The sequence below is a fragment of the Pseudomyrmex gracilis genome, unplaced genomic scaffold (genome assembly GCF_002006095.1).
Source record: "Pseudomyrmex gracilis isolate BER0280 unplaced genomic scaffold, ASM200609v1 scaffold_26, whole genome shotgun sequence".
Taxonomy (NCBI): Eukaryota; Metazoa; Arthropoda; class Insecta; order Hymenoptera; family Formicidae; genus Pseudomyrmex; species Pseudomyrmex gracilis.
In genome coordinates, this window is record NW_018020610.1 from 1,048,528 (window position 1) to 1,064,049 (window position 15,522).

Below are 15,522 nucleotides of genomic sequence, written 5' to 3' on the forward strand. Positions count from 1 at the left end.
TGACGTTTGTCTTTATTCACTAATAAATTACGTGTCTTATAGAGAATTCTTGAGTTCTACAGAGTTTTTTTTTTTTTTAACCATCTACTGTACAAATTCGACGTACGTTTACAATATATGCAGTACAAATACGTTCAGTTCTCTCGGAATCCGCGAAATGAATCAGGCCTAAGCTGCACGTCGACGCGGAACGCCATCCAACGAAATGTCGCTCCGCGCGAAGAACAAAGTTTGTTTCCTACTTGTTGTCGAAAAAAAACCGTGTGCCGACCTCAACGCACAAGACAATACCTATCAATATTTCGCAATAATCATTCGCGCGCAAATCGATACACGATGCGTCTCGTGTATCGATAGTACGCAACGCGCGTTCCAACAAATGTACATCAGCGAACATCCGGAAACTAAGGGAACTCGCGTTAACGAACATTTCGGTCCCCCTTATTCTGTAACCGTTAACGAGAAAACAAATTTCGTTATCGTTGCGCAGCTATTGTGCGATGTGTTTTTAGTATCCGCGCAAAAAGACACACAACGCGCACGCATTTTGTTTACAAATGCGTTACGAAGTTACAGAATAGATCAACTGGAATTGTACGCGAATAAACGTCCACGTAACTGAGTATTTATACTATAAAGATAAACTCGTTTCTAGAGAAGAAGGTAGGAGTTGTATGCTCTCAGGGAGACGCAGGGAGAGGGGAGGGCGCAACCAAAAGGAATAAAACCTGTGAAACTTATAAGATATGCGAACGATCCGTAAAGGAAAACGCGCGTGGAAGAACGCAAATGTCAACCCCTCCCCTTGTTATTTTTTTTTTTATTATGTTTTTTTTTTATCCTACCACAACTGTCCTTTTTCTCTCCGATCGACGTGTTCTATCGGCTAACAAGTTCGACACACCACTTGTTATATATTGCACGGTTTTAAGTTGGTCCCTTGTCGACTATAAAACAATATATACGCATTGCTGAAGTCCTCTTCTTGCGGTTTCTGCCTGCTCGTGATCTCGTCATTATAATAATACCACACGTCCGTGCGAGGATTTTTCGCGTAAGCCGTGTAATGACCCGCCGACACACCTGAAATTTCATTCGTTTTTACGAAACATATGTTCACAGTCTCTGTACCTACATTCAAATAAGTAAATTGAAATGAATTATTTCATGAATTTTCTAAACGTTGATACTTTATAATTTGTTTATCAGTCGTTACATTACTTGACAAAATAAAATGTTACTTCGAAGAAAAAAATACTGCTCTGAAAAAACATAAATAAAACATGCCATATGAAATGTAAATACATGTACGAAGCATTCCATTATCGTTCTATATATATATGTCGCTTATTGTACACAAATAAAATGCGTTTTCCATATACATAATTACAATGTGTTTTCACTCATATATAAATTTATGCAAAAAAAACACTTTATAGAAATTAAAATAATGTAAAACAATAAGACGTATGTGGTTACGAGAATTTTCAACATAAATTTATAAAAATCAAAATTAATTACGTAAATGACATATATTGTGTTTGGATGCAACACAAGCTTTTACGCACCTCCAAAATGACAAACGCAGGCATAGAGATCATAAAGGTGGCGTCCCACACTCAGACCCACCAGAGGGAATGTGACCTTGTCGTCTAGCTTCATGCTCGCGCATTCATAAAACACAAATCTACAACCAAGAAGATGCTTGAATCTATCCATGACAATATAAATCATCCATTACAAGATACTTTGTCGCGATCGCGAGAGTCTGTAGAGCATTTTTCGTAATTGATTTCTGTTTTTTTTTTTTATACCTACCGTTTTAGATATACAATAAGGAACTTGGGATATCGATGTACCGTGAGTGTTTTCGTGGCACATTGGTTACGCCCACATTTCGGACAAAACCAAGGATTATGTTCGTCTAGAGTTTCGCTATAAGTATCACACAGAAAAGATTCGTATATTAAATACATGGCAAATATTAATAAAAACAAAACTATAAATATATGTGTGTATTTTAGTATGCACATTTTAAAATTATATTCTCAATATATTTTGCGTGTTTTGTAACATCTGTTAAATTCACTTAAAAGTTAACATTAATCAATTACCTTTGACTAAACGCTTGAAGGCAATCGTAAAGAGATAGTGGATGATGTGGACGTTGCTTACTGACACTAACGTGATCGATAGGATGTTGAATCTTAGGAACATATTCGGTATAACGAACTGCAAGCGTATCACCGTTCTGTAGCGCGACCATTCCCGTTTCAGGCACGCTACATCCTGTACAATGCGCGGTGTACATGCATCGCGAACAATGATGACCCTGCAAACATGTTTTTTGTTTCTTTTTGTCTCGATTTTAAAATTATGTATAACTTAATAAATTGTTTTAATATTTTTTTCAAAAAATTTGTAACTTCCTTGCTATAAAATATTTAAATACTTAATAGTATAGTAAAAATATCTCACCTGTCCGTCAACAAAATGGATTGTATAGTGACCTTCGTGAGGCACGTTTTTCTTAACGACTTCATATAAATCACGTGCGTTCACTCTCGACGGAAGCCGTATCAGATGCGGATAATCGAACAGCTTCGTGCTCTTGCGGTTGTTCGTCGTTTCATTCGTTGTGTCGTGCCTCAACACCAAAGGTACGTTCAGAATACGTACTGTAGGTCTCGGCCGACCCGTCTGGTCTATCTTCGTAAACGACGATGCTGTCATATACGTGGAACACATCGGACACGGTTGAGGTTCCGTTTGATTCTTGAAGTAATTCTATCAAACACAAAGAGCTTTGGGCTTTGATTTGAGTTTACGCAGTGTGATTACTGTTTTATTGAAAAAAAATAAAATGTGAAAATCACAAAAACCCTCAGTGTACAGCGGCAGTGTCAGATTAGTCTGAATTGAGTTCCAGGTATGAAAATAATACCTGGCTTGTAGATTGGACTAAAAAAGCGGGTCATACAAGCTTCCACTTTCCTGTTTTCCGATCATCTCTGCTTTGATAAAAGCGTCCCTGACATTCAGAGAACAGGAAACTCATTTCTGGTTCCTGTACGTATCGTTGTGATACCGTCCGTCTAGAACGTTGACGACCTTTTCTCAGACCTTCCCGGGGTGAAAATAATGACAACGTGTGCCTCGCTTGTACACCCCTTCCACAAGATTGACACTGCCACTTTCATCATTGGGTAGAGATCGAATACGATTTAAAAAAAGAAACCAACGACTTTAATCTCTGACTATAAAAAACGTGATTTCTAAATTTATACGATTGTCATATTTTACTCAGCTTCAAGAGAAAATCGCGGAGGTAACTTTAAATATATTTTAAAAACTTCTTATTAAAAATACAGAAATTTTATATAACACGTGTGTACTTTCTCTCAAAATCGCACAAATTATATAATTGGAAACACAGCGAGAGAGAAATTTCGCAATTTGCAACTGCATTTAAAACGACCGGACTCACCTCGATGCACATATCGCACATGATGATGTTACAGTTATTTCCGCTGTGCTTCTTCAAGTCGCCGTCCAACTCCTCGAGACAGATCATGCACGGCACCTCCTCGCCCGTGACGGTGCATTTCTGGCAAGAGTCCGTCTCCGCTGGACGATCCCCACCGCCATCAGGTACTGAAGTGTACGCGTCGGGAGGTTCCGTGAGTTCAAAGGCGTATATCGATCGATTCGTATCATTGACGTGTCTCAAGAGTGTATTGTCGTCCTTAAATTTAAAACCTTGATGTAGAATCCAACAGAGAGTGATGTCTCCGCCTAAGTACGATAAGCTACAGCAAGCAAGTAATTCCCGATACCTACGGTGCAAGGGGAAAATAATATAGTCAAAAAGCAACAGCCGTGAAAAGACTGGCGGCGTGTTTTTTTGGCGCAAAAATCATAACGAAGGGAGTGAGAACAAAAGGAGACACCCGAGATAAAGGAAAAAAAAAAAAAAAATAACAGGAAAACCGAACAAGTAGAAGAATCAGTTCAGTGAATCTGTGTAAGATGAAATGTAGCCCCGTAACTATACTTCACGCTACGAGAATGTTCTTTCATAAAATGTTCTTTAGGAAAGCAGTATCGGCGATAATCGAGCCTAATCGATATACCACCTTCTTAACTTTCCAGGTTAGGTATTATTTCTTAACGGTATGGTTAAAACACGCATGAGACTTAATTGCGACACGACAATCGAAAGAACGCATTCTTGCGTTCTTTTTCTATCAAACGATAACAGTATATTTCTAATTCAATCTACAACGACATAAATAAATCCATCGCAATTATTGTTAACACATACGGCACAATATATATATATATATGTTCGTCAGATCATACTTTCTCAAACAATCCACACACTGCAAAATATTATCACTAATACAAAACCAAAAACAAACTGTTAAACCTTAGGTTTAGAATTAAAAATTATATTAAACAAATATTTCTTTTCGGCGTACCTACCAGAATCTTCGCTATGTGATTCTCCAGAACCTCCGCGAGTGCGATATTCGTCACCGAAATATTCTCCTTGCCTAGTGTCTTTAATAACTCTTCCTTCAACTTCCCGACACGAGACTGCTTGTTTAAGGAAACGACGCATCTTATGGGCTGTTCTCCGTTCGCGGGAATATACGTGACGTTTAACTGCCTCTCCATAGCGTGAGGCAGCGGTACCGACAAATACATAAAAGGTTCGTACGTAACGGAAATGTGATTACAGACCGAGCAAACGACCTGTAACACGTTCGAATCAAAATTTGATTAACAGAGAAGATAAGACGAGAGTGCTGTAGATACACATAATATTTGGAAAAAAAACTATAAATAATGAATTGTAATAGTAGAATGAGTCATGCCTGTGATCTCATTCACGAGGCACGGTGGAAATCCACTATGATTTAATCTGGGAGATTTTATACAGCAAGTACCGACGATTGACGGTATCGCCCCAACGTTTTAATCTCCCCCAATACAGATGTACTACATCCGTTGTGTATCTTACCGTGCTCTTAAACTGGCCTTGAAAGGTGTCAACAATGATACTCCTGTTGGATCGCAGATGCTTCACCCAATGTTTGTCCGCCTCGATCTCCTCTTGCGCGGCTATAGCGCCGTTTCCGTAATTCTGCGGGATTCGCGCGCACTGAGTGCTCTCGCTACCAAGACCGTCGTGCTTGTGATTCTTCTCTTGATCGTCCAGTCTCATTCGTTTCACGTTACACTTTTCCAAACCGCTATCGTACTCGATGTCGCTCGACGCGTGATCGAGACTGCCGTTTACCTTCTGAACGTTCACCTCCTTTATGCGCTTGATGCTGACGCTCTTATTGTCAAAATCGTGATTCTCCATTAGATTCGAATTGTCTAACGGCATCCTGCGAACATTTTCCTTGGGAAATTTCTGCGAGTCGTAATGGATCTCGTTATTACACTCTTGTTGTGTTACTAGGAAATTGGCATTACTGGTCTTGGCTTCTTTGTGAATGTCATACAAGCCGTTGTACTGCGGCACGTTTTTCGACAATTCTATCAACGTGTCCAGTCTCAACGATCGCGACGAGGTGACGTCGCTTGTGCCCTCCTCGTTCACTTTGTTGTGAATAAAAGTGCTCGATTTCGCTTCGACGGTCTCGTCTGAATCGAGCGTCTCCTCGTCGTCTTCGCCATTCAACGGCGAATCTCTCGGCGAATTCGTGATACTGTCAAGCTCGCCGATCGACGAATCGAAATCTAGATAACATTGAAAAGCGAGATTGAAAATAAAAACATTTAAGATACAACTGCGCGCGCACGTAATATGAAGAATTCCCGTACCTCTCGGCGAGCCGGCCATAGTTACGTTCGGACTATTCGGGCATTCTGGCGACAAGCATTCGTACATGTCCAAGAGATCGGAATTACAATTTGAGTTGGCCGTGGCAGTGACGGGAGAAAGGGTCTTTCCGCTTGAATTTTCAATTGAATTAAAATTGGCAGTGGTCGAGAGCGGAACTTGACAATTCTTGGCACACTTTGCCGTGTTCATTTGTTCGTGGAGGGAATCCAGCAAAAGCGCCAGAAACTCTTGACAGTCGTGCTGCAATACACGAATCTTTCAGTACCAGATACCAAATAATGAATTATTATCGATCACATGTGTCGCGAATTGCACAAACTTACCTGTCTATAATCCTTAAATTGCGAATGGTAGGCGCCTAAAGTTTGCTTAAATTCTGTCGGTCTGAGCACGCTGTATCTTCCAGACCACATTTTCCCGAGAAGTACACTAAAGTGCGCCATTAGTGATCCAGGTGGCGGCACTTTTTCTCCTTTCTGCTGTAAATCCAAGAAATGTCGTAGAACAGGAGGAGTCGCGGTCAAACATTGCAACCCAGCTGCCATAAAACAGGTATTACCCAAATTACGAAGACCGCACACGCCTGCAGGCAGGATAACTACCTCTAAAATTTTTCGTGAACAAAGATGTTACACACACGCTGTTATGTGTTTTGCACAGTATGGGTTTATCACGTAATAAACTTACCCATGGGCGAGTCATCGTGAGAATCTCCAGCTTCCGCAAAAAGATTGTTAAGTGCTGGTGTGCCAGGTGGCAGGAAAGGACCATGCTCTATGCCCGTTCCGGAATCGATAGGATCGGCCCCAACATCCGAGAAATCACTTAATCCCGATGGCGGTGGAAGGGGAATTGCATAATCTGACGTTGAACTATTCGCTTCGGTCCTAATACAATACGATAATAAATAGACTCTAACAATCTCATAGACTCTGTCACAAAATTACACATAGAACAAATAAATTGTACCATGTATCCTCAATGCCCATGTTAACTTCGGAAAGAGTTTTTTCCTCTTGCAGCGTGAGAGCTTGATCCAGAGAAGAGGTTAAGGGACTAAGACCAGTGGATTCTAATACATCCGATATTTCTGGGACGTCAGGTAGGTGAAAAATTCCAGATGTTCCAATCATTGAAATATTTTCAACCTCGGAAACATCTACCTTATTGTCCATTCAGATAGTAAGATACTGGACACTGTCTAAAACAAGACAAAGGTTTCTCTTGCACATGTATTATTGATTTTCCAAATCTTAATCCATGTTTTATATATATGCAAGTAGCTATAAATCAATAGAAGTAAAAAAAAAACTATGTGTGTGTGTGTGTACGCATGTTTGATCGACTTTTAACAATATAAGAGAACATGTATTATTACAAACACATTAGTTTTACTATATATATTACTATATATATTTCATGTATATAAAGTATACAAAATTAAAAATCAAATAGAAGACTGTGTGGTTTCTATTTTTACATGTTTCTTTGTGCTAATTAATTTCGATGACTAATATCTGCTGTGTAAATCCAAGTCTAATGATATAACACACACAAAGAAAACTGCAAACTCTGTTGTTTCACAACTGTTGTGAAGTTTTCGTTTGAAATTGAAATAAATATATTACCAAAGCACTGAGAAAGAAAACAAATTTGGAAGAGACGGGAAACGAACACGGATATATATATATACAATACGTGATGCGGAGAGATTGCGAGAGATAGAAGAAACGTATCGTTTCCCGCGAAGAGCGGGAAACTGTTAGGTGGTCTAACGGAAGTTCGTTATTTGAGCGGCGATACCGCAGTTTTTTTCACTCGAGTCGCATTATTTCGGCGTGGCTCGCGATAAACAAATGGGGAGCGACTCGGCCGTTTGTACTCGTCACGTCCTTGAGCGAAAAGAGAAAGAGAGAGAGAGATCACGAATTTTCACAAACAGCACGCTCGTCGATGTTGCACGATACCCGCCGTGTCATCCTAACCTGATACACACCTCGCGATTCCGCGCAAACACGCAATACGCATCTCGTATCGCGCGTGCGAAAGACGACGAGCCGTTTATTATCGACACAGGTCCGAGATTTCTTCCGAGGTAACGGAGATATTGGGCGTGCGAAATCTGACGAATCCAGTTCAATATGGAAGAGAGAGCGAGCGAACGCGATTTCTCGAAAGTACGGGCGGGCAGCGGAACGGATTGAAGTTTGTCGCGGGCGCGTCGTGACGCCGCATTTGCCGCGTCGGCGAACGCCGTCGTCGATCGGCCACTTCGGTTGAGAGACCGTGGCTGGGCATCGCGCGAGAAAAAAAAAACCGATGCACACAAAATCCAAAGAGAATTTCGATTACTTACACCGTGAGAAAGCCGAGCCTCGCGCCGAGATGTCTACACCGCCATTGTAGCGCACGGCATGGCCGTAAGATGCGCGCGGGATGAAGATTCGTCTACGGCGCCTCAGGAAATGAACGTGTTTTTGAATCTAACACTGCGCTCTAACCATTACCACGGGATGTTGCAACGATCATGGCGGTCGCCGCTTGACGACAAATGATCGTCGAGAAGGAGAGAGATGGCGCGGCACGAGATTCCGGTTTTCTCCAACAGTCGCGCGTGCGCACGTGCAGTTCTCGTGGAGTGTAGCGCCATCTTACGTTTCCGATGCAAAAAAAAACGACTTTTTCAAGTTTCCCAACAGTAATTTTACGTGAGATGAAAAATTATCAATTTTTATTTAATATTTAATATAGTTAATATACAGAGTGTCTGACAAATTTTAATCAAGACGAAGGAGGGGGGGGGTAGATTAGAATAATGTGAACCTGAATTTTTTCTTAAATTGAAAATCATACATACACGTCTGCGGAATCCGGATCATCGCATCCCACGTGCTCTTCTCGCGCGCTCACATGTGTTAATTAATTAATCCAATCACTATTGCAATCAATTTTGCAAATACGTGACTTTTCCGGTTCAGATTAATCCGATCTACTTACTTTCATACTTCAGCTTCGAAATTTGTCAGACACTATATAGTTAATATGTATGTTAACAGTTCGTATAAATTGTTATGATGATTTAATGTGCTAGTGGAACGCGTAATTTACATTTGCGTGTAATAATTTCTGATCGTATGGTAATATACATTGAATTACATGTAATTTCGTTGACAAGTGTAAACGCCGCATGTGCGTGCAGCTACATCTTTACAGATCATTACTAAGTAAGCTAGTAAAAATATTCAATAAAAATATTTAACATTTAACAAACATTTGCTGTTTTATATTCGAACTGTAGATATGAATAATTTGTAAATTAAATTTTGTCTCGAAACTTATTTAGCATAAAGTATAAACTCGAAAACATTGATTAGAAATGATTAAGTAACTTAATCGATATATTCACCGATAATATAACTTTGTTTTTTTATTACTAAGTACTCGTTTATTCGACCAAAATGTTACATTAAATAATTATAGCAAATCTCGTTTAAACAACCTTTGTGTTATTTTTAGTTTTCCATTTGATATAAAAAAAAAGTATATATATACAGGGTGTCCCAGAATTGCCGTACAATCTGTCGTAGGCAGGTAGAAGGAGTAAAATTGAGTCGAAAAGTCCTGAACCATTTTTCTCTATTATTTATAATAAAGGAGTAATTATTGAGTAAATCAGGCCAATCAGAGCAGACCTTTAGCCAGACGCGCGTCAGTGAGCCGCGCGCCTGGTGTGTGGGATGCGCTGATTGGCCTGATTTACTCAATAATTACTCCTTTATTATAAATAATANAAAAAAATGGTTCAGGACTTTTCGACTCAGTTTTACTCCTTCTANCTGCCTACGAGAGATTGTACGGCAATTCTGGGACACCCTGTATATATACGTATATAATTATACGTTTTCGATTCTGAATTTCAAAAATGCGGTCACACAACTCCATGACCAAACAAGACAACAGTATGTGAAGCTTTTTATAGTTCATTAATTTTCGCGACTAAAGAAGATTCTAGTTAGATGCCGAAACGTTTCGTGAACTCTGTGAAATTTCAAGAAATATATATTGCACCAACACCTTCATCGCTCGTTATTGAGCTTTATTTCAACTACCTGTATTTAACTTAACCTAACAGTATATGAAATATATCTTGACAATCCTCTTTTTCATTTTAATAGATTGCGACTATGAATTTTTGTGTCAGAACTTTTATCGCTCGTTTTTTGCTTCGTTCCATGTGATCCATTTTTTTTTTCTTGCATGATCCTAAGCATAAGGTAATTTGTCCGCGCTTAACATGTACTAAAGTTTTTTCACTTAAGATTGCTTATTTAAGATTTATTTGTTTTTTCTTGTGTTATGCTTATTTAAGATTTATTTATTTATTTTTTTTTTTTTTTGTAAATCGTAAAAATTGTTTTTACATATTTTTTCATCTTGGTTTCTACGACACACACGATTCTGCATAAAAAGTATTGTATGTGTTTACGCACGCATGTATAATAACATGATATACATAAACGTCGATGTCCGTTAGTCGACAGTATTCTTTCGTCACTTAGGTCGGTTGGGCTCCGCGATTCGCACGCACGCAAAATGTGGTAGTAACAAACTCGCTATCTCGCAAAACTCTTTATCTCGATTAAGGTGTTAAAGATTCGGTCAAGTTGTTAACGTTATCGCAAAGAAAGCCTTGCTGGAACGAGCATCTTGTTTTGTTTCGTTTGCTCGCACGTGTGCAACGCAGTAAGAGAGAAGAAAAGAAATTTAGAAAGAGAACAGAGGAGAAGTGAAAAGAGTGAACGCACGCGCACATCCACACACACACACACACATTGCTCTAAAGTGGCAACGCGAAGATTTGCAATCCTATATAAATTTCACCTCGTTACATTCATTACGCTAATATTGTGACGTCGAGACAGTATAGAAACAGAAGAATGTCGAGACAGAATGAAGTCTACATGACTACCGTAAGGTTCATTCTTGTTTTTAAAACTGAGCGCGTTTAATTTTTAGAAAATTTAATAACTTTATTCGGAAAAAAATTCCCCTCACGTACGAACGCGATTTCCACATCTGATTATGTATATTTATATACTGTCTACATCTAGTTATGTATAAATTATATACTGTATCATACAATGCGAAAGAGAAATTGTCCCAATTTCATATCAAGAGATACGGACAGTATCAACCCTGATAGGAAAACATTTACAAAATTATGTGACAAAATCTTGCACTAAAATTATAATTTGCAATTAAACAGATATATTTTAGAAAATAGATGTAAAAACATTGATCTTTTATAAATTATTTGTAGTTGTTTGCAAATTTACTTTGCAAATACTATTTCGTCAAAAGAATAACGATATGGCGAAATCATCTTAGTGCAATTATTGCAGGATCGTCGTTATTCATGATGCCAGTTTTGTACAATATTTTCACAATTTGCCTATTAGGGAAGTGTATGCGCAGCGATGTAACCGACCGTAATCGGACAGTTCAATCGAGCTGTCAAAAACTTTGTATATCTCAGCAAAACTAAAATAATTAAATTTTAGCCACCTGATTAAATTCGTGTCAATCGAAAGCTGAGATTTTAACACGAAAAGAAACTGGGTTTTTTTTTTTTTTTTCATGTCTAATTGGGTTTTTAATGACACGAATAAGATAGATTTTTAATACAACTGTTTCATAGATTTTGGTTTGGATTTAGATTTATGAAATATTTTTATGTGTACACACACACACATTGAAATTTATTTAGTCGGCTTTGGTGGCCGAATTAGGAAAATGTTTGCACGGAGTGCGGAAAATTCGGAATCTGGTTAAGGTGTCTTTTTCGCAATGTGTGTCTTTTTCACAATTTTTTAATTTCTATGGGAGAAAGAAAGAAGTAAATTAGGTATTTCACATATAAGTGATGCATCTTATGTGAATTTTCGAATTAAATTTAATTCGAATTTCTATGTGTATTAATGTTTAAGAAAAGTAACAATAAATATATATTGCACGTATCCGAGTCGATCTACCTTAATGCTTAGTTGTAAACTTCATAAACATCCTTGGTTTTAATTGTCTCACTCATGCACAATTCATGTATGATAATCACAAATTAAATACAGTATACATTTTCATCAAGTTTAACATTGGAAAAAACCGGCAAGATTCGAGCAGATCTATTTGATGGAGATTTGCGAAGCAGATCTGCTCGGAATTTGATGCTAATTTTTTGACGGTGACATAATACGTATATAGTAGAAGAGATCTGTCATCCTCCCTCTGATAACATCTCTCAGATCGGATTTACAGATTAGACTCGGCTTTGTTCGATATTTTACTCGAACTTCTAGCCAATCTGTTCGCAGTTTGTTAGCAATTCTCATAGTACTAGATATCTTTTCTTGCTTACTTTTTTGTAGTAGAACCACGTACGGTATTATTACACGGTATATTATAGCTGTCAAACCTTGACTTATGACCTATTTGTGTATTTATTACGTATTACGTTTCGCGCGATGAAAGAAAATTCCGGAATATTTTAGCCAAACCCTTACGAAAAAGAACTACTGCCGATTACATATAAATAAAGTCAGTAATATAAATATTACTGACAATCACATAAGAATATTATTAGATATTACAGGAATCACTGAGAATATTATTGGCAATTACACAGAATGCCAGTAATTTTTTCGTACCACTGCCGCAATATATTACTGCCAGTAGTTCTTTTTCGTAAGGGAAGCCCGAGACATGAGCTATTAATAGCTCAATAATAAACTAAATTATTCCGCTTCGAGATATTCAACAATTTGTTGCGAAGATCACATATTTCAATGTCAAGAGAGAGCACTTTAGCTTTTTTTGGTCATATTTTAAACTTTTTTTTTACACACTTTGTCTTCTATTCAATTCTTATTATCTTCTTATTGTCTTTAACTTTTGATTGATTTAGTGTTTTTTTTTTTTTTAAGACAGCAACATTACGCAATTGAATGAGACAAGATAAATATTTTCAATGTGGAAAAAATGTGTACGCGCATAAAACATTAAACAAAACATATAAGTGTACGATTAAAAGTACGATACAAGAATTAACTGAGAAGGAATTACACACACCTAATCGTCTTATGCAATTCCAGCCCGAACTGATTGAAGCTCACGGTTATATAGCGGAAACTCATCAGGTTTGGACCAAAGATGACTATTGTTTGCGTGTGCATCGTGTAATTTCGCCCAACGATCGGGTATCATCAAATAACGACGTTCTCACAGACACCGATACATCGGCTACCGATAATAATGCAGATGATCAGTCAGTTCCTCTCAACTGCAATCAAGACGTTCGCATATCCTGTACAGGCTTAAAATTACCAATTCTTCTCAATCACGGACTCCTATCCAGTTCCGCAGATTTTGTGCTGCTAGGACCTCGTAGAGCTCTCGGTTATTATATATTTTTGTCATATAAATTTCTTCTTAATTTGAATTGTATTTTTTATTTCGTCTTCTCTTTCTTTTTTTTTTTTTTTATTTCTTATTACTCGGTGGTAAAATATCTTTTAACAACTAAGATATTGAATTTGTTTTTATTACGACGCAGCGTATTTACTTTGCGACAATGGATTCGACGTCTGGCTTACAAACTGTCGTGGCAACACGTACTCGAAGCACCACAAGTTTTATTCACGCAAAGACAAAGAATTCTGGAACTTCAGGTAATGAAACAAGTGTAGTAGATAAAAAAAAAAAAGAAAGCAAACAAAATAAAAAATATAGAAAAGCAACGATATGTACATGTAATACATTTTTCTGTTACAGTTTCCATGATATCGGATGCTATGACTTACCCGCAACGATAGATTATATTCTCGAGAAAACTGGTCATTCTAAACTGTACTTTATTGGTCACAGTCAAGGCGCAGCTTCATTTTACATTATGGGCAGTGAGAAACCCGAATATATCGCGAAAATCAAGGGAATGATTAGTTTGGCGCCCGCAGCATTCGTAGGAAATCAGAAAAGTTTGCTGTTGAAATATATCTCATATTGGCGCAATATTTTAGAGGTAATGTTTTGCATTTTTCGATTCTTATCTTATAGTTTTCTTACAACATATGCAGACGTTATACATCACGAGCGTATGTGGTTTTTTTTTAGTGGGGATTTGATGCATGCAATATGTATCAGGTTTTTCCTAGGTTCAATAAGTGGCAAACGAATATATTGAGCACTTTTCTGCACAAAGCTCCTTACGTGGTGACCAAAAGCATTTACAGTACATGGTTTTATTTTCTTGCTGGATACGGTAGCAATCAATTCGAAAAAACTATGGCACCTTTGATATTCGCACATTTTCCGGCGGGAGCTTCGTCCAAGCAATTGACTCATTACAATCAACTGATATACTCCAGTGAGTGAACTAATGTCGAGTGATGTATTGTAAAACACAACATACTGACTCTTCTATTTTCTAACTTAAAAATGAGGAGGAATATATTACGTACGATTTGCTTTTTGCAGAATCTTTTCAAAAGTACGATCATGGTGCTAAAAAAAATCTGACGCTTTATGGCTCCACCGAACCACCCAAGTACAATCTTGAAAGACTAACAGTACCCATAGCCATATTTTATAGTCACAATGATCGCTTCCTTGATTACGCTGTAAGTTCTACTATGATACAACTTGACGAATATTTAACGTCGCATCTTATCTGTTTTCGCGTTGAGTATCGATCCTTAATTTAAAAAAATTTTTATAAATGTATCTTCTCTTCTAAAGACCATGTTTGAAACTATTGACTTTAATGCGCAAATATAAAATAAAATTTATAGAAGCATATATGCAATATGTCTGTCTATAATTGAGATTAAAATTGAATTAAATTGTTTGCAAAACTTTCATGATTTGTGATCGTTTCAGGATGTTGAGACATTGGTGAGCAAATTACCGAATGTTGTACAAATTGAGGCAATATCGTACAAAATGTTTAATCATGTCGATTTTCTGTGGGGCCGCGATGCGAAGGAACTCTTATACGACAAGATCCTATCTGCGCTAAAAAATTTTTGACATATATTTTGATATATGTGACTATTGATTAAAGATCTGCCCAGTTTTTTTAATAAGTCGTGAAATATCACTACGTGCAAATCAGTAAACTGATTAATAGAATGTCTACGCAGTAAAAAGTGGTTTCACATGCAAATTTACATGTATCAATTTAGATTTAAACAAACTGAATTTACCAAGCACAAATAAAATACTTCTAAAAAAAATGTATTATACAAGAAAAACGATTTTTATAATAATACATGTAATAATTTATGTATATACATATATTTACATGTGTATATAAGTAAGGAGTTTTGACTCACGCATGCGCAAAGCTTACAGTTGTAACCATGTGGTGGGAAAAGCGATGAAAGGGAAAATATACGTTTTGAGAGGCGTGTGCGTTCTGTATAAAGTTCTATTGTATTATAGTTTATAAGTTTATGTAAAACTTAACTTTTTTACAAAAGGAATAAAGGATGAATGTTTTTATACTTTATGGATTGTCTATTTATGTTATTCTTCATCTATATGCGTGCATATGCGTATATTCTCGTTTTGTCTCTCTTTTTCTTCTCTCGTAGCAGTCACGAGCGAATGTA

The 15,522-nt window shown here is 37.4% G+C and overlaps 2 protein-coding genes across 6 annotated transcripts; one reads left to right on the top strand and one right to left on the bottom strand.

Moving 5' to 3' along the window:
- Positions 1-811: 811 nt before the first annotated feature.
- Positions 812-8,344, bottom strand: LOC109852244. 4 transcript variants are annotated; one of them, XM_020423220.1, is made up of 13 exons: positions 8,217-8,344; positions 6,830-7,061; positions 6,548-6,747; positions 6,184-6,443; positions 5,839-6,100; positions 5,027-5,754; positions 4,486-4,758; positions 3,488-3,745; positions 2,479-2,787; positions 2,115-2,332; positions 1,819-1,935; positions 1,569-1,687; positions 812-1,083 (listed from the first exon to the last, which is right to left on the bottom strand). In XM_020423220.1, the coding sequence occupies exons 2-13, from the start codon at positions 7,033-7,035 to the stop codon at positions 911-913; spliced, it is 3,123 nt and encodes a 1,040-aa protein (XP_020278809.1). In that variant the 5' UTR covers positions 7,036-7,061; positions 8,217-8,344; the 3' UTR covers positions 812-910. The 4 variants fall into 4 exon arrangements, with proteins under 4 accessions (XP_020278809.1, XP_020278807.1, XP_020278805.1 ...); XM_020423218.1 differs by having other exon boundaries at positions 6,184-6,464; positions 6,830-7,057; positions 8,217-8,343; XM_020423216.1 differs by having other exon boundaries at positions 6,184-6,464; positions 8,217-8,343.
- Positions 8,345-8,443: 99 nt separating this feature from the next.
- Positions 8,444-15,365, top strand: LOC109852248 (lipase 3-like). 2 transcript variants are annotated; one of them, XM_020423229.1, is made up of 7 exons: positions 8,444-8,558; positions 13,006-13,309; positions 13,467-13,581; positions 13,685-13,931; positions 14,024-14,276; positions 14,387-14,529; positions 14,789-15,365. In XM_020423229.1, exons 1-7 carry the CDS (start codon positions 8,523-8,525, stop codon positions 14,936-14,938), a joined length of 1,248 nt encoding a protein of 415 aa, XP_020278818.1. In that variant the 5' UTR covers positions 8,444-8,522; the 3' UTR covers positions 14,939-15,365. The 2 variants fall into 2 exon arrangements, with proteins under 2 accessions (XP_020278818.1, XP_020278819.1); XM_020423230.1 differs by lacking the exon at positions 8,444-8,558 and adding an exon at positions 10,363-10,830.
- Positions 15,366-15,522: the final 157 nt, after the last annotated feature.

What these genes read in the sequence shown, in the direction of transcription:
- LOC109852244 (XM_020423218.1), bottom strand. Translation starts at nt 7,035, where the DNA reads ATGGACAATAAGGTAGATGTTTCCGAGGTTGAAAATATTTCAATGATT. An exon ending in ATGGGCATTGAGGATACATG is followed by an intron (nt 6,748 to 6,829) that starts GTACAATTTATT and finishes GTATTGTATTAG; the next exon opens with GACCGAAGCGAATAGTTCAA. An exon ending in AATTTAAGGATTATAGACAG is followed by an intron (nt 6,101 to 6,183) that starts GTAAGTTTGTGC and finishes CGTGTATTGCAG; the next exon opens with CACGACTGTCAAGAGTTTCT.
- LOC109852248 (XM_020423229.1), top strand. Translation starts at nt 8,523, where the DNA reads ATGCAAAAAAAAACGACTTTTTCAAGTTTCCCAACA. An exon ending in CTTTTTCAAGTTTCCCAACA is followed by an intron (nt 8,559 to 13,005) that starts GTAATTTTACGT and finishes ATGCAATTCCAG; the next exon opens with CCCGAACTGATTGAAGCTCA. An exon ending in AAAGAATTCTGGAACTTCAG is followed by an intron (nt 13,582 to 13,684) that starts GTAATGAAACAA and finishes TTTCTGTTACAG; the next exon opens with TTTCCATGATATCGGATGCT.